This window comes from Fonsecaea erecta, assembly GCF_001651985.1.
Source record: "Fonsecaea erecta strain CBS 125763 chromosome Unknown Scaff4, whole genome shotgun sequence".
In the NCBI taxonomy this organism is placed as follows: Eukaryota; Fungi; Ascomycota; class Eurotiomycetes; order Chaetothyriales; family Herpotrichiellaceae; genus Fonsecaea; species Fonsecaea erecta.
In genome coordinates this window covers 3347495-3371365 of record NW_017387247.1, presented here as the reverse complement: position 1 = coordinate 3371365, position 23871 = coordinate 3347495, and the positions used below count along the sequence as shown (strand labels likewise).

The 23871-nt window shown below is 54.6% G+C and overlaps 8 protein-coding genes and 2 non-coding genes across 10 annotated transcripts; 7 read left to right on the top strand and 3 right to left on the bottom strand.

Annotated features, from left to right (window-relative positions):
- Nucleotides 1-206: 206 nt before the first annotated feature.
- Nucleotides 207-4078, top strand: AYL99_05980 (hypothetical protein; the record flags this gene model as incomplete). The annotated part of the gene is made up of 3 exons (XM_018837490.1): nucleotides 207-1167; nucleotides 1222-1800; nucleotides 2748-4078. 3 exons carry the CDS (start codon nucleotides 207-209, stop codon nucleotides 4076-4078), a joined length of 2871 nt encoding a protein of 956 aa, XP_018694343.1.
- Nucleotides 4079-4703: 625 nt separating this feature from the next.
- AYL99_05979 (hypothetical protein) lies at nucleotides 4704-5457 on the top strand (the record flags this gene model as incomplete). The annotated part of the gene is made up of 4 exons (XM_018837489.1): nucleotides 4704-4901; nucleotides 4986-5193; nucleotides 5262-5393; nucleotides 5450-5457. The coding sequence occupies 4 exons, from the start codon at nucleotides 4704-4706 to the stop codon at nucleotides 5455-5457; spliced, it is 546 nt and encodes a 181-aa protein (XP_018694342.1).
- Nucleotides 5458-7420: 1963 nt separating this feature from the next.
- On the top strand, nucleotides 7421-9332 carry AYL99_05978 (hypothetical protein; the record flags this gene model as incomplete). The annotated part of the gene is made up of 2 exons (XM_018837488.1): nucleotides 7421-8219; nucleotides 8275-9332. The coding sequence occupies 2 exons, from the start codon at nucleotides 7421-7423 to the stop codon at nucleotides 9330-9332; spliced, it is 1857 nt and encodes a 618-aa protein (XP_018694341.1).
- Nucleotides 9333-9494: 162 nt separating this feature from the next.
- Nucleotides 9495-11280, bottom strand: AYL99_05977 (hypothetical protein; the record flags this gene model as incomplete). The annotated part of the gene is made up of 2 exons (XM_018837487.1): nucleotides 9495-9593; nucleotides 9706-11280. The coding sequence occupies 2 exons, from the start codon at nucleotides 11278-11280 to the stop codon at nucleotides 9495-9497; spliced, it is 1674 nt and encodes a 557-aa protein (XP_018694340.1).
- Nucleotides 11281-13054: 1774 nt separating this feature from the next.
- Nucleotides 13055-13135, top strand: AYL99_05976. The gene has a single exon. It is a non-coding gene; the product is annotated as a tRNA-Ser (tRNA).
- A 540-nt stretch (nucleotides 13136-13675) lies between these two features.
- AYL99_05975 lies at nucleotides 13676-13749 on the top strand. The gene has a single exon. It is a non-coding gene; the product is annotated as a tRNA-Glu (tRNA).
- Nucleotides 13750-15523: 1774 nt separating this feature from the next.
- Nucleotides 15524-16705, bottom strand: AYL99_05974 (hypothetical protein; the record flags this gene model as incomplete). The annotated part of the gene is made up of 2 exons (XM_018837486.1): nucleotides 15524-15785; nucleotides 15846-16705. The coding sequence occupies 2 exons, from the start codon at nucleotides 16703-16705 to the stop codon at nucleotides 15524-15526; spliced, it is 1122 nt and encodes a 373-aa protein (XP_018694339.1).
- A 645-nt stretch (nucleotides 16706-17350) lies between these two features.
- Nucleotides 17351-18095, top strand: AYL99_05973 (hypothetical protein; the record flags this gene model as incomplete). The annotated part of the gene is made up of 2 exons (XM_018837485.1): nucleotides 17351-17394; nucleotides 17498-18095. The coding sequence occupies 2 exons, from the start codon at nucleotides 17351-17353 to the stop codon at nucleotides 18093-18095; spliced, it is 642 nt and encodes a 213-aa protein (XP_018694338.1).
- A 129-nt stretch (nucleotides 18096-18224) lies between these two features.
- AYL99_05972 (hypothetical protein) lies at nucleotides 18225-18893 on the bottom strand (the record flags this gene model as incomplete). Its single annotated transcript, XM_018837484.1, has 1 exon — nucleotides 18225-18893. One exon carries the CDS (start codon nucleotides 18891-18893, stop codon nucleotides 18225-18227), a length of 669 nt encoding a protein of 222 aa, XP_018694337.1.
- A 2058-nt stretch (nucleotides 18894-20951) lies between these two features.
- On the top strand, nucleotides 20952-23655 carry AYL99_05971 (hypothetical protein; the record flags this gene model as incomplete). The annotated part of the gene is made up of 4 exons (XM_018837483.1): nucleotides 20952-21258; nucleotides 21318-21383; nucleotides 21444-21512; nucleotides 21602-23655. 4 exons carry the CDS (start codon nucleotides 20952-20954, stop codon nucleotides 23653-23655), a joined length of 2496 nt encoding a protein of 831 aa, XP_018694336.1.
- Between the last annotated feature and the right edge of the window lie 216 nt (nucleotides 23656-23871).

Here is a 23871-nt window from a genome sequence, read left to right as displayed (position 1 = left end):
GAGAGATGTCGTCGCTGGGGTCTGTGGGAGGGGAGATCTCTTTGACGTTCAGGCGCAGACCACGGTGGTGGTTACACTTACGTCTTGTCTGCCTTTTCAGAATGCTTCGGAGCAAACATATAACAGCAATGCTCTCCAAAGATCACTTTCACTAACAGCAAAAAATCACTGTATCTCCTTTTCTGTCTCCAGATAACTCCTCAAAAATGATTTTCCTGCTGCTTGTCCCTGGATGCCTGGCCGTTCTCCTCCTCTTCTTGGTCGTGGAGCACGTCGCGATCTATCTCTGGGATTCCAAAGGACTTCGGAGGTATCATAATCTCAACTTCCTTTGCGGCATCACCAACCTAGGGTACATTATTCATCTTTGGCGTGGAGATGCGTTCCGAACGCGTGAGCTGATGGCAGCACACCGCCAGCATAAGGTCGTCCGCCTGGGTCCAAACGCTCTTTCCTTCGCAGACTTGCGAGCGATCAGAGACATCTACGGACACGGCACCCTCTGCTCCAAAGGCGACATGTACTCCACACCTGCTGGTGAGCACCGGAGCATTCTGGACAGCGTGGACAAGCAAGAGCATGCAGCAAAACGGAGGCGCTTGGCTGCTGCATTCGCAACCAAGCATCTCGAGGCGTGGGAATGGAAAATCGTCGACAAGTGTGAGAGGCTCGTGGCACAATTGGATCGTTTTTGTGTCCCCAGCCTCGAGAAGAGTAATGCTGACACCACCGTGGTCGACTTGCGGAAGTGGACGAATCTCTTCACGGTCGAAGCCATTGCAGATATTGCTCTGAGCGAGCACCTTGGGATGCTCGAGGCTGGCCACGACAAGGTCCTAGCACTGGAAAAGAACGGGATGACTCGTGAAGTGAGCTTTATCGCCAGCCTCCACGGGCTAGGGCGATCAATAGCCCCGATCGTATGGTCGAGCCGGGCGTATGGTCTCTTGAAAAGGGTTGTTCCGTTGTTCTCACGGAAGTTCCAACAAGAGCAGGATAACAACACTAGCTACGACGCCATTGTGCGCCGGCTCGTGCAGAATCGCTTGCGGAGACAGATCGAGGGGGAAGAACTGGATGACTTCTTCGCCTCCCTCTGGCATGACAAGCAGGGGAATGCGACGAACTTGCCAGTCGGTGAGATCGAGGCCGAGGTCAGCGTATTCAGTGAGCCACCCCTTCTCGTTGTTCTACTCTCGACAGAATGTCTAACAAGTACAGTGAATGCCGGGTCCGACACTACCGCCATAGCGTTGACGCATGTCCTGTACTATCTCCTCAAGAACCCCGACAAGCTCGAAAAACTGCGAAAAGAGCTGGATCATTACCTGATACAGAGAGAGGCCATAGCCCCTTCCTACGGCGCGGTCAAGGATCTACCATATCTCCGCGCCTGCCTTGACGAGTCCCTACGCCTGTCGCCGCCTGTGGCTTTTGGTCTGGAGCGCAAGACGCCCGCCGAAGGGACCACGGTCGCCGGCCAGTGGATCGCCGGCGACACCCTGGTCTCTGTGCCGGCGTACGTGGCGCACCGGGATCCCGTCGCGTTTCCCGAGCCCGAAAAGTTCGTGCCGGAACGATGGCTCGCGGACGAGGCGAAGGAGATCCAGAAGTACTTCATCTCATTCAGCGCCGGGGCGCGAGGCTGCATCGGCAGGAACATCACCTACATGGAGCAGTTCATGCTCGTAGCGACACTGATGCGTCGGTACGATTTCGCCTTGCCGCACAGGGACTGGGAGTTGACGTGGGAAGAGCGTTTCAATCTCTGGCCACGCGCCTTGCCGCTGAGGATATCACGTCGGTGTGCTGCAGAGGATGATTGACGTGGTAGCTAGACGGTGTGAGGGAGTAAGGTGTAGTAGACAGAAGTGAACCTCCTATAGATCAAGTACCACTCCCCGTTGCTTCTTCCTTGCTCCTGGAATCACCGTACCAGGGGCATATCTCTTGTCGTCGAATGGGGTATTCAACCCTCCTCTGGTGCCGTCTCATGCTGTCTGGGTTAGCAAACTATTACTTCCCTAGTCACCACTTCTGGCACGTAGACGGTTCGCTTCCGACCCTCTCATACGCATTACAGCTTTCACCAAGAAGTTGGGGATCCAGGGACGTTGCATGGATGCATTTGTTCTGATATAGTTTAGTTTCTATTGTGAGTTATAGCCAAGGCGCTAGGAATAATACATACCCCGGATATCTTATAAGACAAGCAGCCCCAGAACAGCAAGACATATGATTACCGCTCATTGTAGCTAGTTCCAATAGAGCACCTCACAGGGGCGCACAAAGGCTTGATTGAACTCAAGAGACGGATAACTTACCTAGGGAGTACACATGTTCATGTGGGGATGCTAGGAGAATCACAACCTGTGCGAGGGGTTAAGGCAAGAAGTCGACGTGGTACGTTCAGCTCATCTCCTCTCGTGTCATCATAACAATACGTACACTGACACCACTTGCAACAGGCTGGTATGCGTCCCGAGCACAGCCGCAGCGCCCATGCTGACGCCGTTTGATCTATAGTCTTACCTGTCGCGCCCGTCATGTGAAGTGTGACGAGGAGAAACCCATCTGCGCTGTGTGCCGCAAAGCACGGCGGCCATGTCGTCAACCCGACTTTATCCATGCATTGCCTCAAAATACCTCTTTGAGTATCCGCAGCGACCCGAGGCCAGACGGTTCGTCCAGTGGTCTTTGATGATAAGCGCCGTTGTCTTCTTTGATCATATCGCTAACTTGAGCAGAACCCGGGTTCAGTTCCCAGCGTCAGGAGCCCTCGAGTTTGTATTCTGAGTCGTTGAATGTGTCGCGCGACAACACGGCGGCTGATACTAGAGGAAATAGCCTGGCATGCAACCCTGCACCCTGGGGCACTACAGCGTTAGACGAGATCTTGCTACCAGCGTCCGACAAGCTGAAGTTTGTCTCTGCAAAGCAGACCGAGTTGCCTGTCCCCAGCGCTGGTTTACCTCTCCTGGCTGCGTCGATCACGCCACGCACGGCCTTCCTGTTGAGAACCTATGAAACGGGGATAGCGACATGGATGGATGTTTTCGACTGCTCTTTGTCATACCAACAGGGTCTCTTGCAATTAGTACCCCAGTCGCCACTATTACTCAACTCCACCTGTGCGCTTGCGGCCCGTCAGCTCAGCCTGATCACGGATCCGCAGACGTGGACCCCGGTGGCAGAGCAGCATTACGGAGAGAGTCTGAGCATGTTGAGGTCGACACTCGAGAAAGCTTCCATGAACGCCGAGCATGCCCTGGTGGCAACCATTTTGCTGAGCAGCTATGAGTTGCTAGCTTTCCCGGGTCTCAACTATCACCGTCATTTCCGGGGCGCCAAGTCGTTCGTGGAAGCCCTGGAAGCGTACAAGTCCCCGAAGCGTATGACGCGTGCATCGTTTTGGATCTATGCCCGCCACGAGGTTGGACAAGCGCTAAACTTGGAACGTCCACCCATGCTGGATCCCACAAGGTGGCCGAAGCAAGATCTGCTCCATACGGAGAACGTCGGCGAAGACGTGTACTGCAATGACGCTCTAAGGCTATGTGCCGAAGTCATCCACCTGATTTTTGGCTCGCAACCCCTGCGGCGGGGCAAGAAATGGGTCAACCAATGGTCATGCTTGCACGAAGAATGGGAAAGCTGGATTCAAGAAGCCCCCAAAATCTTGCTGGGGCAAGAATATCTCGACCGAGCGTCCCGCCGCCGGTACTGGTTTCCGAGATCTTGTTTCGCTTCGGCCCTGTGCTTCTATCACGTGTGTCAGGTCTTTCTGCTCACACACCGTCCCCAGGCGCTCCCGACAACGTCTAGGCAGACTTCCGGCGTAGTTCTCGAGCAGCAGATACAGCAACACGCTCAAACCGTCATCGATGTTGCCCTGTCAGACATGCCTGATGGTGTGCAGGTCGTCATGATGCAGCCAGTCTTTCATGCTGCAAAACACGTCCAGGATGTTACCCGAAGGAACGAGGCCATCATTCTCCTAACAGATATTCAGAGAAGGACTGGGTTTCATACGGAGTTCAAGGTTGATATACTCAAAGCCATACCGAGCTCTTCGTAGTACAGTATTTTATGTCCAGCATGTTTTGGCGGCTCAGGTGGTTCGGTTGTTGCAACCAGAGCACAATTAGTCGGGCTCAGAGAGTGATTTCTCGCCGTTATATGCCGATTCCGCCTTAGGGGAAGGCGAGGCACAGCCTCCGTGCGGAAGATCCCTCCAGATGATGGGAGGAAGCCTGCTAGATTCAATTAGACTGAGGTGACTTGGTGAGACCCTTGGGACTGGTCTCGGTCGGCATCCTTTGAGCTCTTCAAGGGCACGAGACTGCTTTTTTTTCCCGCAAAATCGTCCTATGCCCGTCGAGAATAGAGGCCTGGAGATATGTGAAATACTCGCCTTGATGGTCATTAACGTGTCAATAGGGGTAGAAGCCGACGGGGGTGAGTCGCACTGTATAGATTATGCCAAGCACAGATCTGATTGGCCATCTTCCCAACCCCTGAAAGTCAGGACAAAAACTGCGGAGTTCAAGCCCGAGTCGGTTGAGGACACTTTTATTTGGCTATGGTGTATCTCAATCGTGCCCTGCTCAATCCTGCCGTCAACACCTCTCCAACACGCCTTCCTACCTGACATACGCCTCTCAACCTCGCCAGAGAGATTTATTTCGACTGACTCGAAAAGAATGCGGTTCAGCAGAGCGGCAGCCTGTGCCGCGTTTGCGAGTTGGATAGGGGCAGGCCTGGCACACAATATCGCTCTGAAAGCACACACAAGAGAATGTTTCCACGAGGAACTACACAAGGATGACAAGATGACGGTGACGTTCCAAGTCGGCGACCGCGAATTTGGAGGTGCTGGGAACTTGGAGATTGATTTCTACGTATGCAATACCTCACAGCGGCCCGTCTTGCCCATGGCGATATTGAGACGTCTCCGGCTGACCATTGACGGCGCATGCGTCTAGATCACGGATCCTTCAGGCTCTTATGAAACACAGCTCAACTCCGTCTCGTCGGGCGACTACTCGTTCGATGCCCGCATGGATGGGAAATACGTGTACTGCTTCAGCAACGAGCATTGGTCTGCCAACAGCAAGGAAGTCTCCTTCAACGTGCACGGCATTGTCTACGTTCCCGAATCTGAGGCGCCTCAGGATCCGCTGGAAAATGAAGGTTCGTGCCAGCTTTCCCGCGGTGCCTTGAGACCACAGCAGGAAACTAACAGAACTTTGCACGCTTAGTACGCCAACTCTCCGACCTCCTCGCCCAGGTGAAAGACGAGCAGGCCTACATCGTCGTCCGTGAGCGAACGCACCGAAACACCGCCGAGAGCACCAATTCAAGAGTTAAATGGTGGTCGATATTCCAACTGGGTGTGCTGATAGGAGAAGGAGTGTTCCAAGTATGGTGGCTGAAGCGGTTCTTCGAGGTGAATAGCCGACCCCTTCCGTGATCCCATGGTTTTCGCGCCTCCTTTGAGCCTGGTTGGATTTTGTTGGAGCGGGACACTATGAATTTGCTTCTGGCTGGACCAAAAATTACACACAAAAGTGGGAAACTTTGGCTGACGGCTGTCTACGTCACAGGTCAAGCGCGTTGTATAATAGTTACGAGGTCTTACGAGATGAAAAAAGTTCTCGGTCCATATCATTTTACTGCCTGTCATCGTCTTTGGGGACTCGTCGCGGGAAACATGGGTTGTTCGAATATGGAGCCCGACGCAGATATGACATCGTGAAACTGACAGGAAGACTATGCCACACGAGGTTTTACAATTGTGTGTATACTCACTGTCTGGCAGCAGTAGTGAGTGAGGAGGTGTTGAGGATGGACATGCGTCACAATGTCATTTATCGGCTCAAGAGGCTACAGGCTCGAGGAGCAGGTGAAGGCCCTGGTGGTACGAGCAATTGAGGACGAAGCAAATGCAAAGACAAGCAGTTACAACCTTTCCGCATACAACAGAAGATGAGGTGTAGGCGGAACCAGCAGAAAAAATGCCCTGACCGAGTGAGGCAGTTCACATATATCACCTAGTTGATATATGCACACACAATCACCCCTTTTCATGCACACACAGGTCGCAAAAAATACCCCCTTCATAGGCAACAAAAACTCTCAAATCGAACCCAGCTGAGTAGGGTTCGACTTGAGAGAAACCACTCCGGGCCAGGCCTTGCGGCCATCACTTCGGGAGGTTTTTTGGGGGGCAGAAGGGGGTGTTGGCGTGCTGTTTGTTGTTGAGTGTCATCGTATGTAGTCTCTCGTTGCAAGTCACACCCTTTGTCTCTGCCGTCATCTCCTCCACTAACTAGGAGGGAGGGAGAGATAGAGCAGACACTGGAAGACCAAATGATATTAAGACAAGCCGATGTTACCACCACAATCGAGCTGGAATTCGAATCCAAGTCAGAAAGTTGAAGGAAAGTCGGGTTCACAAAAATATATCCTTTGATTTTCCTTACTCGAAAGTGAATATCTCTCCCTGAGAGAGTGGGTGGGTGAGGCACAGAGAGAGAGAGAGGCAGAGAGGAAGTCCAGGTACCGGCCCAACGCGACCATCTCCTATCCTCCTATCCAGAATCTTCCTCACCAATATACTCTCTGCGTGTCTTCCCTTTCTCGTTATGCAGGCTGCATGAGGAAACCATCTCGACAAAGCAGTCGAAGTTCAATTTAACTCCTCTCAGGGCCTCACCAACTGTTATACTGATGGATGGCGCCATGTCACCGCAGACGCACAAACACCGGCCCAGCGGCAATCAGGATGGCGTGATGGGCTAGCGAATCCGAAATACGAGCAGCGCCATCGTGTGCTTTGCCTGATCCAACCCCTGCATGGTGCCGTGGCTTGACCTCGGCTTCGCTTGTGGACTCGTTCGTTCGCCCACCGCCTCCTCTGAGTGTCCCCCACCTTCTCCTCTCATTACACGATTACATTGCCGGGACTGGCATAGTATACGAATCATTGGCAAGGTAGGGACAATCCTCACATCGCATCGCAAGCGAGCCCGGCTGGTTGGCTTTGCTGGGCGGTCAATTCCTTCGCCTGGAGGGGATCGCTCCGTACCATTGGCTTGATGGCGTTGATTTCCCATCGAACGGCGTCGAAGCTTCAGTTCGCCCGTCCTTTTGCCTTGCCGAAGTCACTGACGGTACCTTATGGTGGCCGGATAGTCTTCTTCCCGAGAGAAGCTCGTGGACGATCAAAAAGTGTCGTGATGTTCCCCCAGGTTTGTCGATAGCTTTTCTTGATGTTGTGCGTTTCACATTGCTGCTATCTCAGTATGCGTTCATTTGCCATTGTTTGGTCAAAGCGTATTGTTGAGTTGGTCGTGCCACATTCTTGAGCGAGTTGCTCTCTGCTAATTTCTTCACCAACGCCACTTGACTTTGCGAGATGAGGTTCCCTTGGTCAAAGACCGGAGCGGTGGACAAGCCATCAGACTCGGGCGTCCGAGAAAGCCATCCCAGCACACCTTCAGAGCAACCAGTCTCGACAGAAACCCTTGACCCCGAGAAGAGACCAGTCCCCTCTGATGTGAACGGAGCAGAGTCCGGTTCACATGAAGCCCCATCAAATCCGACCACCGCGCCTGGAGAAGATGTCCCCGATTCGGCGCCGGCCGATGAAAAATCTGCGCGTGAGGCAAACGAAGAACTATCCCGTAGAGACTCAACAGCAACCTCCGATGCAGGCGAGCCCGGCGAAGACGACGAGTCCAAGTATGCCAAAGGGCTGCCGTTACATCTGTTGACGTTCGGCCTAACTCTCTCCACCTTTGTCATTGCTCTGGACAACACCATCATCGCAACCGCCATTCCCAGGATAACCACCGTCTTCAACTCCCTGGACGATGTGGGCTGGTATGGCTCCTCGTACCTGCTCACGACGACCTCGCTGCAGCCGTCGTTCGGCAAGATCTACACCTATTTCAACGTCAAGTGGACCTACATGTTCGCTATCTTCATCTTCGAAGTCGGCTCCGTGCTGTGTGGCGCGGCCAGGAACTCGACAATGCTGATCATTGGCCGGGCCGTTGCTGGGATTGGCGCGGCGGCGATTTTCTCGGGCGGCATGACCATTGTTGCATATTCCGTACCGTTGCGCAAGAGGCCGATCTACATTGGTCTGCTGAGCTCCATGTTCGGTATTGCATCTGTCGTGGGTCCTATTTTGGGAGGAGCTTTCACCGACCGTGGGTGCACTGGTTGAGCCACCCCAATGAGACATGACGTGCTGACCTTGCTTAGGTGTGTCATGGCGTTGGTGCTTCTACATCAACCTCCCCATCGGCGCGATAGCCATCACGGCGGTTTTTTTCTTCTTCAAGAACCCCGAGCGCCGACACAGCAACCTGACCATGAGGCAGAAGATCGGCCAGATTGACCTGCTCGGCGCGTTCTTCTTGATCTGCGCCATCGTCTGCCTCCTGCTCGCTCTCCAGTGGGGCGGCGTCACGTACCCGTGGTCTGACTCGAAGGTCTGGGGCTGCATCCTAGGGTTTGGGCTGTTGATCATTGTCTTCACCGGCATCCAGCTGTGGAAGGGCGACCTGGCCACGCTCCCGCCCCGGATCATGCTCCGGCAACGCACCATATTCGTGTGTGCGTTCTTCTCGGCCTTCCTCGCCATGGGCCTGTACACGCACATCTATTTTCTCCCGTTCTACTTCCAAGCGGTCAAGGGCACGACGGCGGAGGGCTCCGGGATCCGCACGATTCCCTACCTGGTCAGCATCACCATCTCGTCCATCGTCGTGGGCGCCAGCATCACCACCCTGGGGCCGTACGTCCCCTTCACGTGGTTCGGCTCGGCCATCTTCGCCGTCGGGTCGGGCATGCTGTACAGCCTGAAGGTGCACTCGTCGACGGGGACGTGGATCGGGTACCAGATCCTGGCCGGGGTCGGGGCCGGGGCGTGCGTGCAGATCCCCTTCATCGCGGTGCAGGTGGTGCTGAACAAGAAGGACATGCCGGTCGGCAACGCCGTGGCCATCTTCTTCAACTCGCTGGGCGGCGCCATCTCCATCTCCATCGCCCAGAACATCTTCTCCAACACGCTGGTCAAGGAGATTCCCAAGTACACGAAAGGCGTCAACCCGCAGACCATCATCATGGCCGGCGCCACCCACATCCGCCAGGTCACCCCGCCCGCGCAGCTCGCCGGCGTGCTATACGCGTACAACATCGCCGTGACACACTCGTATATCCTGTCCATCGCGTGCGCCACCATCGCGTTTCTGTTTTCACTGGGCTTTGAGTGGAAGAGCGTCAAGGGGAAGAAGCTCGAGATGGGCGGCGCGGCATAGCCTGGGGGGAAATAGGAGAAGATAAAAAGCGCCAGATGTAAGAAAGAAAACAGGCATCGTGAGAAAGATGGGACTTTTCTAGAAAAGAAACCCAAGCAATAATACACATTATATTCCTAGAGTCAGAGGCACGTTCATCCAAGCGCAGTGTAGAACTCATCCTTATACTGGACCAAAGCCTGCCGGCAGGGTGAATGCCGGGTCCTCCTGGTTCCAAAACGCCATAAAGTCAAATTTCAGAACAGCACGGAGCAGTCCGCTCTATGAGGCTGGTCAGTCTGTCTGTACACACACGCGCACACACGTATAGCCAGAGCAAGAGAGGGAAAGGGAGAGTCAGAGGCAGAGGGAGGGAGGGGAAAGTGGAACTCACCGCATGTGAAGGCGCCTGGGACGGAAAGGCCCAGTAGCACGCCTGCGTCGACAGGACGGTATGCTCGAGCGGGACAACATCTCTGTCGTTGTCTCCGTCTCCGTTTCTGTCACCGCAAGCAGTGCGGAAGGGGTAGCGCGTGAAGCGCAGGACGTAGGAGCCCGTGCCGGCGTCGTCAAAGCCCACGTTGACGACTCTGACGCGGTTCGCGCTGGGGACGTCGGAGCCGACGATCGGGGTGGCGAGGCCGGTTTCCTCGAGCCGCACCACCCTCATGGCGATGCTGTCCAGGATCTGGCCGTCCAAGCCGCACTGGCGAAGCATGCAGACGGCGCGGCGGCGGAAGCTGGCGTTGCGGTACCGCGTGGCAACGAAGAACAGGATGGGGATCAGCCGCGCCGGCCGGCGCCGGATCATCAGGCTGCAGCTCACCACGATGTGCTCGAACGCGCCGGCGTACGCGTCAAAGGCCGTCTCCTGCCTGAACGGCCCGCACCGCGACAGCACGTGCAGGCAAAGGTGGTACGTCCGGAGCAGGGCCAGATCCGTGAGCATGGCGACGCTAAGGTGGGCGTACATGCTGGATTCAAACGTCGTCAGCTGGTCGATCCAGGCGTTGAGTTTGTCCGTGAGGTCGGGCACAATCTGAAATCTCGTCTTGGGCGCCATGCCGTCGAGTTGCAGTGCCGTGCAGTCAAAGGCGATGGCTTGCAGGGCCCAGGCTGCCTCTTCCATGCATGTCCAGAGATGTCTCGGCTCGAGGTGCAGGGGGAGCGGGAGGTCGTTCGTCGCAACGGCTTGGGCCTTGCAGTCCGGCGACCACCAGGCCATGGATTGCGGTCTGGCGATGTGGTACAGCTCGCTGGTGTGCAGCTCGAGTCGGGAGAAGATGTGGTCGAGTTCTGCGATGGCCGCGTTGCCGTCGTTGTACTGGGGCGACGACGGCCGGTACGTGGCGAGGATCTTCCTGCCGGCGATGAGATGCTGAATGGCCGCGAACGAATTCTCCTGGAACTCGTCGCACAGCACGAGTAGCAAGCAAGCCATGAGCAGCAAGCTCGGGTCCGGGTTCTCGCTTCGGCTGAGCAGCCTCAAAGCTCGGCCGTAGTGCGCGAGGAAGACGGTGTCCTTGTCCGACGGCGCGGCACAGGGCTGACGCAGGCGCAGCAATCCCAGTCGGGAGGCTGCGATGGTGAGGTGCTTGATGCTCTCGTCGACATGGCAGGCTTGCAGCACCAGCCGGTTCCAAAAGTGGTGGCTGCCGTAGTTCAGCATGTCCGGGGCACAGAACTGGGTGAAGAACTGGAACGCCCTCAAAGCTTCATGGTCGCATCGCGTAGGGACATTGGAGTCAATGACCATTAGCACCGCCACGGGAGGCGGATCTCTTCCGTTTTCTCGAGGAGGCGCCGGATAGCCATCGCATTTGCGGCCTGTGCTCAGACATCGGTTGCAGGATGGAAGAGAATAGTCACACTTGACACGGCGGGCGCGGCAAGTGATGCAAGCCTTGCCTCGCTGTCTCCTCGGTCTGGTCTTGATGTCGCTGTGAGCAGGATCCAAGGCTTCGATCATATCGTTCGCTTTCAACTGTATGGGCAGGACTGATGACTGGCCTTTTCCCGTTGGATCTGCCGTTGTGGACAATTGTGCTCTGGAATCGAATTGTAACAGTGTTAAATTTCGGACAAGACAAGGACGTGCTCTGAGGCGCTCGACCTTCTGTCGGCCGAATATAGAGTTCAGGCCCCTTGCTGTCGCCACAGAAGCTCAAGTCGGCAAGGGAACTGCCAGTTCAATAAATCCGCATCTTAAGCCCGTGAGATGCGATTGGTCTGCTCGCGAACTAGCCGTTAGTTGCATATCGCGACCCAGAGTCTTTCTCCGCTCTTGGGTCACCGCTGTGAGGCCGCAAGGCTCGGCAAGGGGCAGACGATGTAGAGAGACATTTCTGAGGACGACCGATCGGACGCAGGAAGTCCGACGGGACACCAGCCAAGGCCTGGTACAGAGTATAAAAATGCTGGAACCACCACTGGTTTAACGGACCAGCAGAGCTATCGACATCTCGACCCAGACTGTATACTCGACATGTCGTCAGTCACCGCAGACGACACCATCGTCCTCATCACAGGCGCAAACCAGGGGATTGGCTATGAGTGCGTCAAGAAGTTGGCCGCTGAACAAGCCAACTATCACATCCTGCTCGGCTCCCGAAGTCTAGCAAGAGGGAAAGAAGCCGCCAGCAGCGTTACGAACCTGGCGAAAGGCACCACGGTCGAGCCTCTCGAGCTCGACGTTGACAGCGACGAGTCCATTGCTCAAGCAGCCAAGCACGTCGAAGAGAAGTTTGGTCGGCTGGACGTCCTGCTCAACAATGCCGGCATCAGCCGCGTCAAGGGCGTGGGTTTCCGCGAGAACATGACGCGAGTGCTTCAGACCAACACCGTCGGCGCTGCCTGCGTCACAGAAGCGTTCGTCCCCCTGATGCGAAAGGCCTCAGTTCCGCGCCTCATCTTCATGTCCTCTGGACTCGGCTCCATCACCCTCACGCTGGACCCGTCGTTCTCGTATTACGGACTGGGAAACCCGCCAGAAATTAAACCGTACATCGTGTCCAAGTGCGCCGAGAATATGATCGGGGCACTGTACGCGGTGCAACTGGGCAAGGAGGGGTTCAAGGTCAACATGGTCTGCCCGGGCCATAGGGCCACCAACTTGAACGGGTACAACGAGCACGCCGGCCCAGCTGCTGACGGCGCCATCGAGGCTTGTCGATTGATTGTGGACACGGACAAGAACGGTCAACATGCCACGTTCACCACCTCGCCAGAGACCCAGTATCCGTGGTGAGGAGGAGTTTTGACATGTGGCGCGACCACTCAAGGGAAGCAGAGAGCTCTACTAGTCCAAAACACCTAAAGAATTCGTTATCCCTGCTCTAGGTAAACGATAGCGAGTGAACTCTGACAGGCTTCAGGAGGTCGATAGATCGACCGCCGAGGGTACGTAGCGAATCTGAGAAAGAATGTCAACGGAGTACTTGGTACTGGTGTGGCTTTTAGTGAGAGATACCTACCGAGGCAGCGCTGGCAAGGTTTCATCGTGCTAGGGGCAAGGGAGGCCCATTCCCATCACTTTTCTTGCACTGAGAATATCAGAGACGTAACTCTGTATGTCCCGGATAAGTGTTCCAAACGTAGCGGTCCAGAGCAAGTGTGAAGAGTGCCTAGACAAATTGCAGATAAGCAGGAGAGGCGCCCAAATATCTCACAAGGAAGCCTAGAAATATCCACAGAAACATACAGATATAGTTTATGATTGCAGAATTTCTTGCCAATTAGACCAAGACACTATGGCCGAGCGGTTAAGGCGTGTGACTAGAAATCACATCTCTTCGGAGGCATCGGTTCAAATCCGATTGGTGTCGTCAAGTTTCTTCTTACCTTTTTGCTTGTATCGCGAGCTTTTTCTTTTTCTTTTTCTTTTTGGGATATCTCTTGGCCCTCAGAGCATTCTGAATTATTTATTTTTGTTCTTAGCTATTGTGGTGGTGTGGTAGCCAGGAATGAATACGTGCGCATAAAACTTGGCGTGGCGCCTTGGCACTTGAAGGCAAAGGAATTACCCTGCACGAGTAGTAGTACTTATGGTAGATCGGTGCCTACCCTGTATACCGAGTATATATTCAGCGCATTAGCAGGTCCAATTTACATAGGAACAGAGCCTTAAATACTCGGTGCATTATCTACTTAACGGCATTCTCCTCCATCAACTTTTTTATTCTTGTCGTAGTTCCAGATTCCTCCTTCCAAGACTTATTTGTGTCTCCACAGTGGAGGATGCAGGCACCTCGCTCAGAATCGTGATTGATCGGTTTCAGCAGGGCGCCAAACGGGGGCTAAATCATCTAATATGAATGGTTATAGGTGAGTGTTAGCAAAACCACTCCAAGAATTCGTCTTCTGACTTCCCCGATGGTGTAACGGTAACATCGCTGATTTTCACTCAGCAGCCCCGGGTTCAACTCCCGGTCGAGGAATCATTCTTTTTGCATTTTTTTTTACAGTTTGTTTTGTTGTGTATTTTGCTCCTCTGAAGAGACACTGTTCCCTCTTAAGGTAATATGCTGTTGTTTCAGGTGAAGCGTCAGTTTTTCAAGCCTATATTGTCCGTCATGGAGATACTCCAACAACCAAAAACAGCGACATGAATACCTCAATTACGCAATGATATCTTTCTTTGGTTGATGGCGCTTAAGAATGCAGTCATCCCGATCCCTGCTCGACCCTTTTCTGCCTGTGTGCTGCTCTGGAATGTGCCTGGTGGCTGGGCAGGCTGGCTACATGCATGGCAGCTGTTCTAAGCCTTGTGCTCCCGTGTTTGACGTTGTCCACCGACAACTCACGAAAGCGCACTGCGTTCTTCCACACGCAGGAGACCATTACATCTGCATAGTAGGACAGTCTGTACCAAGGTGAGCACCGACAGTTATCTTACGGTGGAAAGGTGAGAAGACGGATGTGCTGTCTGCCTTGTCAAAAGCTTTGCCCTCTTCCACACCTCATCCAACGCGTTGATGAGAAAAACCACTCACAGTCGCACACAGCGAGGCTTATTTTCTCCTGCGTGATCCTGAATCGACTGTCCGAAGGGTTACACACGGGAAGAGAGACGAACAAACAGGGACCCAGAACAGGCATCCAAGCCCCGTCCGTGTCTCCCAGCGCACGTTCAAACCACTTGGGCAGAAGTGCTTCCGTGCAACGCATGTCTATCTTGACCTCCCTTCGGCCTTCCAACGGTTTTCCTTTCTTTTCAAACAAAGAACCAAGCAAGCAAGCACGCCCTTCTCTCTTTCTTTCTGATTGCTCACTCACCGACTGTTTGATTCCGAGTCACCCCTCCGGCCATTTGCTGGCTTTTACCCCACGTTGACCAGCCTGCCTGCATTCTTATGTACGTATAAAAGAGATAACAGAGAGGAAGAGAGGAAGAGAGAAGAAGTATCGACACAACACACGCACGGTAGACGGATACCTGAAAAAGCCCATCTATCAGTCCATCTTCTCCATCAGAAGGGGGCTGGCTGACGTCCAATCCAGCACCGATCACAACAACAACAACAACACGAACAAGATCGACCAGAAGCGAGCAACGCCCCAGTTCATCTCTATGGAGATCTGGCGCTACCGCCCAGACGGCTGGCACGAACCGATCCTCTTCACGCGCGAACGCGGCCGTGGACGCAGACGTGACGGACAAGCGATCTATCTGGGACACGGCATCGGCGCTACCTTCCATGTCCCTCCATACATTCGCCCTCCCGGACCACGTCGAGGCCCACGACCTACGCCTTGGGACTATGACGACGACTCCGACTATTGGTAAGTAAAAACAAAGAACATCCAATCTCACAGGAATGGAACTGGGGCAGGTCTTGCAGCAGAGCTGACTGGGTATCCCTCCCGGTGGGAACGAATCATTAGGTCCGACTCCGACTCCGACTATAGATACCGAAGAGGCATCAACTGCTTCACGCGCAACAGCCCCACGGCCTTCGCCCGGGCGCTCGCCAACAATCGGGTCGTCGTCAACAACATTTACAGGCCACCGAGATATTATTACTGAGAGATGCCGACGGATGCACCTACAAAAGGAGGGTTGTTCTGGACGTCGTTCCGCTGATGGAAATGGTCCCGAGCGGTAAGAGGATGTGAAAGGGAAGAATGCTGACCGGGCCGACTCGGGCTGGTGAGGGAGGTGAAATTGTTCCGAAAGAGATATGGCTTGAAAATTACTACACAATATGAGTTCATCAGACATGCTCAGCCTGTTCTTGGTCCAGCACGACTTTATTCTCGGCTGGAGCGCCTTCCTCGTCGCCCTTGACATCTCGCCTGTGGCTGAGCATCCATCGATACAGGTCTGGATTGTTGTACGTCGGAGTCCAGCTATCGTGCATGAGATCCGGGTATCGCTTGAACTTGACTTCCTTTGCATCTGCCTTCTCCAGCGCGTTGACCATCTGGATCGACGCCCGTACAGGGATGATGTCGTCGCGATCGCCGTGGAAAACCCTGTGTCAATTAGCATTGGCAATGTCAGGCATTCATCCCGTCAACGGTGCAATTACTCACCAGTGCGGCACATGTCTGATATGACTGGCTCGCAAATGGTCCCCTCCACCACATATTGGAGCCAGCGTCGCGAATCGACGTGGCGAATGCATGGCCAGATCCCAGGTGCCGTACCCGCCCATGCTGAAGCCCGTGACGTGGATCCTGTCCACGTCCACGCGAAAGCGATCGACAATCTCGTCGAGCAGCGCGGACAAAATGGCTCCGTTCCAGCCGTACCCATTGCCCATGTTCAAGGACGGCGTGACGGTGATGAAGTTCTCGGCCAACAGTTCGCAGGTCTCCCGCGGCACCGGTTCCGAGGACCGATCGCCCTGCTGTGTCTGCTTCCCTTTCCGCAGCCGCGGGGCAATGGGGATATCGATGGAGGGCATCTCATTTGTGATTGGATTCGACCTCAGCTTGTCATAGCAGAGGATGACCTTGGGTACGCCGTGGCGGATGGAAGCAAAGGACTCGTGCTCGCCACGCTGCGACTCACCCGCGCCGTGCAGGAAGAGAACCAGCGGCCACGCCTTGTTCCGATCCTCGTCGTACGCTGGTGGCAGCGAGACGAAGTGCTCGTAGCCGAAGGGGGCATTCGAGGCGCGCTGGTCAAAGTATTCGAACCGGATATGTCGCGTGCAGGCGTAGGCATGGCCTGGATCCTTGGGCACAGTCTCTTTGGGAACAGTGGTACTTGTGCCCGACACCGGCATAGACATGACGACTACTGGGACGTTCTTGGGCCCTCGTTTGGCCGTGTGGAAGTCGTGCAGCGAGTTTGGATTCTTTTCTGGGTCGTCACGAACCACCACGGGGGCGCCGGCCGCTCTATTGCTCACCCGTGGTGCTTGTAGCGGTGGTGTTTTTGGCGTCATATTGACGTTTTATTCGCCGTCTGAAGATAGGCCGGAGATTGTGTCCGATCTTCGAGATGCGCAGGGGTCAAAATGAGGATTTGTTAGGATATTGAGCATTCCACTTTTTTAATATCCTGTACGCTGAGGTTCTACCCTCGTTCATCAGCCTACTAAGGACTCAAGACATAGACGGGCTTTGACGGAAGGATCACAGTAGCTTGCCAAACCAGTCGATACAAGGCAGATCGTTCTGTATGTGCACGGGGAGACAAATGTCCTCCATGTGGCGAGAAGATGTCCGGGGTACCCTTGTAGGATCCATGCGTGCCATGGTTGGTAGGGTGAATTGTAGATCGCTCTTTTTGTGACTATTTGCGATTGAATCGAGACGAATCACCATGTCAGGGTTGTTTCATTGCCAGAGATCACCGTCAATGTAGAGTGCAGCTGAGCAGGAGAAAGGACTGGCGATATGAGACGCGGGGCCTAACCCAAACAAGCAAATTACGTAGTTCGGTCCCCCGGGAGAGCAAGGTGGGCAGGCCGCCCTTTTTTCAGATTGACCTCAGCAGATAACCCGAATATCTCGCCCAGATCTTAGATTCAGTCCGAGTCTGCAAGTCAGACTGTCCTCCGTGCGGCGCAGACGGCCATGCGGGAACCATGGGAAACTCTCAAAGCGCGCACAAAATCTCGGCGCAGGATAGGTAAGGTGAACCCACTGATTGACTGACGGATTGACATGGGGAGAACCAAAACCAACCAGCTTTCCCTGTTTCAGCACGCTAACCTGTGTCCTTCTCCTCGCAGGGCCATTCTGGATATGAAAAACCAGCGGGACAAACTGCGCCAGTACCAAAAACGAATCACCGTCATCACGACCCGCGAGACCGAGATCGCAAAAGAATGCCTAGCCAAGGGCGACAAGGCCAAGGCCCTCCTCGCGCTGCGCCGGAAGAAATACCAAGAGTCGCTCCTCTCCAAAACGGACGCACAGCTGGAGCAGCTGGAGAAACTGACCAGCAGCGTCGAGTTCGCGCTGGTTCAGAAGGACGTGCTGTTCGGGCTGCAGCAGGGCACGCAGGTGCTGAACATGATCCACAAGGAGATGGGCGGCCTGGAGGGCGTGGAGAAGATGATGGGCGAGACCGAGGAGGCGCGCCGGTACCAGGAGGAGATTAGCCAGGCGCTGGCCGGCCAGATGTCCAACGAGGACGAAGACGAGGTCGAGGATGAATTGGAGGCCATGGAACGGGAAGTCGTCGGTCTCCCGGACGCGCCGAAGAAGACCATCTTGGGCGAAGGCACACTCCCGGAAGTGCCAAAGACGGAGCTGGAACAGGAACAGCAGAGGATACAGAAGCAGAAGGAGAGGGCGCGGCAGAGAAGAGTCGCCCTGGAGGCGTGATGATTTTACAATACAACTTTTATGGTTGCGGTCATGGTAGTAGTACACTTGACGATGCCTTCTAGCGTTGCGACAATACAACACATGCCTTCTTGGAAATCCTTGGGACCCTTGCTGATGCTTTTGGTCTCACTGTCCCGGCATGGTCTGGTTAGTATTGACCAGTCCCTGAATCAACTTATGATCTTGAGGATTTGCCGCCGCTTCGTACAGGACGTGGACCGGTTCGCGGTTGAGTGGCATGAAGTCTCCCTTGAACCCGAGGTAGCTGATGCGCGTGACATCCTCCTCTCCCCCGGAATGGTTGTCCTCGAAGAAGAGGTCGATCGAGGTGGTGCCGTTCCACAGAGCCCGGTTCAAGGGGATCTCGGCCACGTCGTTGCTTTTTGACAGGGTCAGCCGTTGGGTGGGTTTCAGGTCGGACGCGAGGCTGAAGTCCATGTCGTCTCTATTTCGAAAGAGCTTGACGGTCTGAGGTGCCGAGTCGGTGTCTGACGTGCGCACGATGATGGAATAGAGCTTGCACGATCCCGTAAAGGGTACATGCATCAGTAGCTGTTCGTCCGCATCGCTTTCGAGGATGGGCTGGTCATTCAGGCGCTCATCCCACGTCTTTTGAACGATCGCCGCACCCGAGCGCGGTTCAGCCTCGTTGAGCGTCGTAATGCCTTCGAAGTTGATCTGTTTGTAGAGGTTCGATTGGAGGGCCGGCTCAAGGTCGTGGGAATGGTCGTGTTCGTGACCAGCGCCATGGCTGTGGCCGTGGTCATGATCATGATAGTGGTCGTGAGAGGACATGTTGGATATGACACTGTAGTTGCTCCGTGACTGCTGAAGTAATATTGGAGTGAGTGTTTCTGGGGATGGCTGCTGTTGGATCAATCAGTCGTCTTTTTGTACTGCCTACCATGTGTTGAAACACCACTGCACGAGTAGCGTCCTCGTCTATCAGTGGGCAGGCCATCCAGTTGCCATCGAATGTTCCAGGATGTATGACGGGCGTGATGAGACCCAGTGTCACTGCTTAAGAGGGAAAAGTGGCGCTGCTTAATTGTCTTGGCCACGCAATCAGCGAAAAGGACCTGAGAACTGCATGGCGCCGCTTTAGAACACCACTCAACCTCTTCTCTTTTGTCTATCTCAGAACTGTTCAGAGGTCATTGGACTTCAGGAATAGCTCGAACCCTGCCTCATGCGGGTCTATGAACTTGCGACATGCCAACAGAAATTTACATTGCCTCCTCAGTTCGTCATGATGGGCAAATGGCACACTCTGATGTTATATGATGGTTTGGGAAGTCTAGCACAACCTGCGTCACGGAAGGGAAGCGAACCAGTTCGTTAGCAGAGAGAGCCACTGCCCGTTCATCAGCACTCATTGTCTCATTGTCGTTGTTGTTCCTGTGAGCTATGGCTCCATTGAGTGCTTTTCCTTTGTGTTCTTCCACAAGTCGGACACTTGATCAGAGAGGTTTGGAGTCGTCGATGGAGCAGTCTTGTTACGTGGAATCGAGAACTGAGCAGTACTCCAGAGTGGTCAATAAGTTCGTCTGTGCATGTAACCATGCTCCCTCTCGACGTCGACGTCGATAAAGTTCGCGGCACTAGGGCGCCGCCGTTACGCAAAGCGTGGGGCCAAAACTTGGCACCAGCACGTCCGTTGTTAATTTCCACTCGCGACCCTTGATGACATCCTTATCCATGCTTCCTGACTCACCTCTGTTCACACCAAGCAACAACCTGGAGCCAAGCTTCTGGAGAAGCTCAATGACACTTCATCAGCTTGCTGGCGGTGGACAGTTCTGACTAGTATCCGAAGCTGGCTAGACTTCTGGTAGCATCGACAGCTCAGACAACAACATGTAAGACCAGGGCATCAACACCCCAGCGAACAGAACCCATTTTCCCAAAACAAGCCAGATCCAGATGAGTTTGCCCTCAAATGTGACCCTTTAGCCATTATAAAGAGACAGGATGGAAACATGGAGCCCATGACAGAGCTCGGTGGAGGGCATGTCAAGCAGCCCCAGGACATGGCTGCGCACATGGGCGGCCACGGTTCACTGTTGCGTACGCAATAGAAGCAAGCTGAGGCAGAATGGAGACAAATGGACAGCCAGAACAAGATATCTTGCCCATTTTGTGAAGATGTCTCTTGATGCTGTGACCTGCCGACATATCTGATGTTCAGCGGTATCCTGGGCACCAATGCTCTTACGGGCCCCAGACGGAGGGGAAAGCCATGGGCCCAACGGTGAGAATACTCTGACCCTTTCACTTACAACCTGGTCGAGCCGAGCCGGTATGTGACGACTTGGTTGTGACATGTGCACACTGAAGTCGCCCAAGGATCTGGGGCCTTTGTCCGGCAGCCCGTCTATCCCGGTGGAGTGTGGGATCTTCTGCATTTGAGGCAGGCCTGTCACTCTCCAGATATTGGAGTTTGGCTGTGTGCGGCTTTCTCTCGTCATTGCTCAGGGACAAGGCTGTGAAGTCATGAAGCTCTATCAGTGGCCTCAATACACGATGTGGCACAGACAGCACCAAAGGACTATCGGTTCCCTTGTCTGTTCAAAAGAGGAAAGACAGGAAGAGTCTCGATCCTCCCGTCAAGACGTGAATATCAGTTGCCCAGCCAGGAACAGCAGGTCATCCGAATACTGTTCATTTTCGCGCCAAGGCGAGGCCGTGAATTCGCTGCCGGTCCCTATACAAAACCCACATTCTCCCAGTCCTCCGGTGTTTTGATTTCATCCCCAAAACATCTCTCTTCGTCCGTCACCTTTCGATCCTATTCATCATCAAACACTCGTTCCCTACGCTTTTACATTCGTTCAGACGTCCCTGTTGCCCATCATGGCGACAATTACCACCTGGGACGCGATCATCTTCATCGCCTCCTACGCATTCGCCGTCTTTCTGACCCTTGTCGACGCTCAGTCCTGTGAAAACATGACCACAACTATCTCAGTCTTCAAAACCCTCACTGTGACCCAGCCCTTGGTCACTGGCCCGGTGACTGTTACTTTGACTGAGCAGCCCTTCGATGGTTTCAACTTCACTCACGTCTCCGGCACAACCTACCCTGGAGTCACTGCGACTACAGCCACAGTCACTGACACAATCACTGTTGGAAATGAGACCAGCACCCAGTCTACTTCAGGTATGTCACTCCTCGCCACCGCAAGACCCTCAAGAGCCCTCAGCTAATTTGTTGCGCAGTTGTTGATACTGTTCGCTCAGGATCTGCCATTACTCTGATAAGCACCACCAAGATCACGTCTTATGGTAAGGGAACAAAAAACACCTTGAAACGCGTCAATATCGGAGAACTCACAAAAGCAATAGTCAACAGTACTGTCTCTGCTACCGTCCCTGCCGTCTCTGGCAGTGCGACTGGAAACAACATCACGCGTGGTGAGTGACTGCGAACTGCGAACTGCGAATTGCGAACTGCGCACTAGCGCCGCATCTCTTCTCTGTTACATGATGCTAACCAAAGACAGCATCTGTCCCTGTCTCTTTGACTTTGACATTCCCTATCATCACTGCCAGTCCCCCCTGCGATTCGGGTCTTCCGAACGGAACATGCGGACATGGTAGTTTCATCTCGGTCACTGAACCTGCGACTCAGAACTTGACTTCCACCATCACCGTGACCAGCACTGCACATGTCACACGTGACACCATCACATCGGTTGCTCTGTCCACGGCTACTGTGAACACTTCAAGACCATACTTCGTCAACGGGACTTTCGAAACCAGCTTCCCCTTTTCGCCCCCGCCACTGTCGTCTGCTATGAGTGTCGCGACGTCTGCCTTTGACAGCATCACTGCAAACCATACTGTTGTTGCCACCACTAGCACACGCACTACCACGACCTTGACCACGGTTACCCTAGCCGGGAGTTCGTCCACTGTTAGTACTACCAACTCCACCCTGGATAGTGCCACATGGATGGTGTATACAATCACGACCACCTCCACCGTCGAGCCAGTCAACTCGATCTTGAGCATCGCATCTTCTTTCCTCGGCAATGCGTCTTCAGAGGTTGCAACTAAAACGGTCACTACGACAGCCACGGGCACACCTCTGGAGACCATCCTCAGCGATGCCTCTTCCATCCTCAGTGAAGCCACGTCGGAGATTGCAAACAAGACCACAGCCACACAGAACGGAGGCACCATTACCACCACAACTGTCTTCACCACCGTGGAGGCTACCGAGACTATGGCGAGCAGTGCTCCTGTCACCTTCACAGTGACTATCTCCGAGTATGTCAATACCACTACAACCTCCATCGTCGTGGATAACACTGTGGCTGCGATTGGTCGCTTCAATACCACGACTACGACCACTGCACAACAGGAATCAACAACCATATTCTTGCCTGGCACGACCACAGATGGCGTGTCTTTGTTGTCTGTTGCCATGCCTAGTAGTGAGAGCCTCAACGTCAGCGCATTCACTGTCTCAAGCAACGCGTCGGTGTCGTTCCCTACCATGTCCATGTCCGCATCCGTGTCCGGGTCTCCATCAGTCTCGCTCTACACTCCGACCATGACCGGCACCGCATCCTCCTTGCGCGCGCCCGGTGTCTTCGGTCTGATCGCCCGCTTCATGATGGTCCTCGACCTGGTCAAGCCGCAGACCCTGGTCCGAGCCATGCCTGGTCTCCCCCAGCCTGCACCGGAAATCGCCCCGCCTCCGCCGAGCATGACCACCACTCTTGGCATCGAGGTCTCAGTCTCAGTCTCCACCGAGACCGTGCCGTGCAACTGCACCGGCTACTCCAACGAGACGACCACCACTACGACGACTGCTGCCATCACCAGCAGCGGCGCCGTGGGAGGACCAGCAGGAGCAGACTCGACCGTCTGGCTCACCAGCACTGTGCAGAGAACCTCGACCGTGACATCTACCTTGACGACAGACGTTCCTGGTCCACACCCAGCCAACTCCTCGTCGTCGTCGTTGCTCTCGCTGACAACCACTCCGGCCGTTGCCACGATGCTGACTGCACCCCTTGTGGTTTCTGCCACGAGTTCCCAGCCTGCGTCTGAGACCAGTGCCGCCGTCGTCGGCGTGACAATCACTTCTGCCTCACTCGTTGCGAACATCACGTGGACCTTTGCCCATCCCAACGGCACCGAGACCCCTGCGTCTGTCACCGCATCTGCTCCTGCTTCGTCTTGGCCTCCCGTGTCTGTGCCCGCGGTCACCGTGAGCAACGCCACAACACCGATGCCGTTTTCCAACATCACCACGACGCCGACGAGCAGCACTGTCATGAGTGACAACAACGCCACCACCGTCAACAGCAGCAGCACCACCGTGCACCCGACGGTGACGAGCTTCCTGAGCACCCACTCCACGGCCCCGTTGGGCGGCAGCGTCGAGACAAGCACCCAGACATTCACGCCGACCACGATCACGACGGCGGCATCTTCGTCTTCGTCCTCGTCCTCGCCGCCGTCCTTCAAGTCGGCGACCCCGCTGACTGTGCGCACCGTGTCTGCCTTGTTGCTCCTGGCCGTCACCGCTTGGTATGTCTTGTGAGTGAAGTGAAGCGAGCTGAGGTGAGGTGAGGTAACGTTGATCTGACCCTGGCGATGATGATTCGACTTCAACATGCAGGAGTGGATTTCAGAGGATTGGTCGGAACCGTTGTCGCCTACTCGCAGGATTCAGGATATCTCATGCATGGATTGCCATCGGACGGATATGACGAGCTTTTCGCACGCAGTTGCACATACGCATCATCCACAATGATGG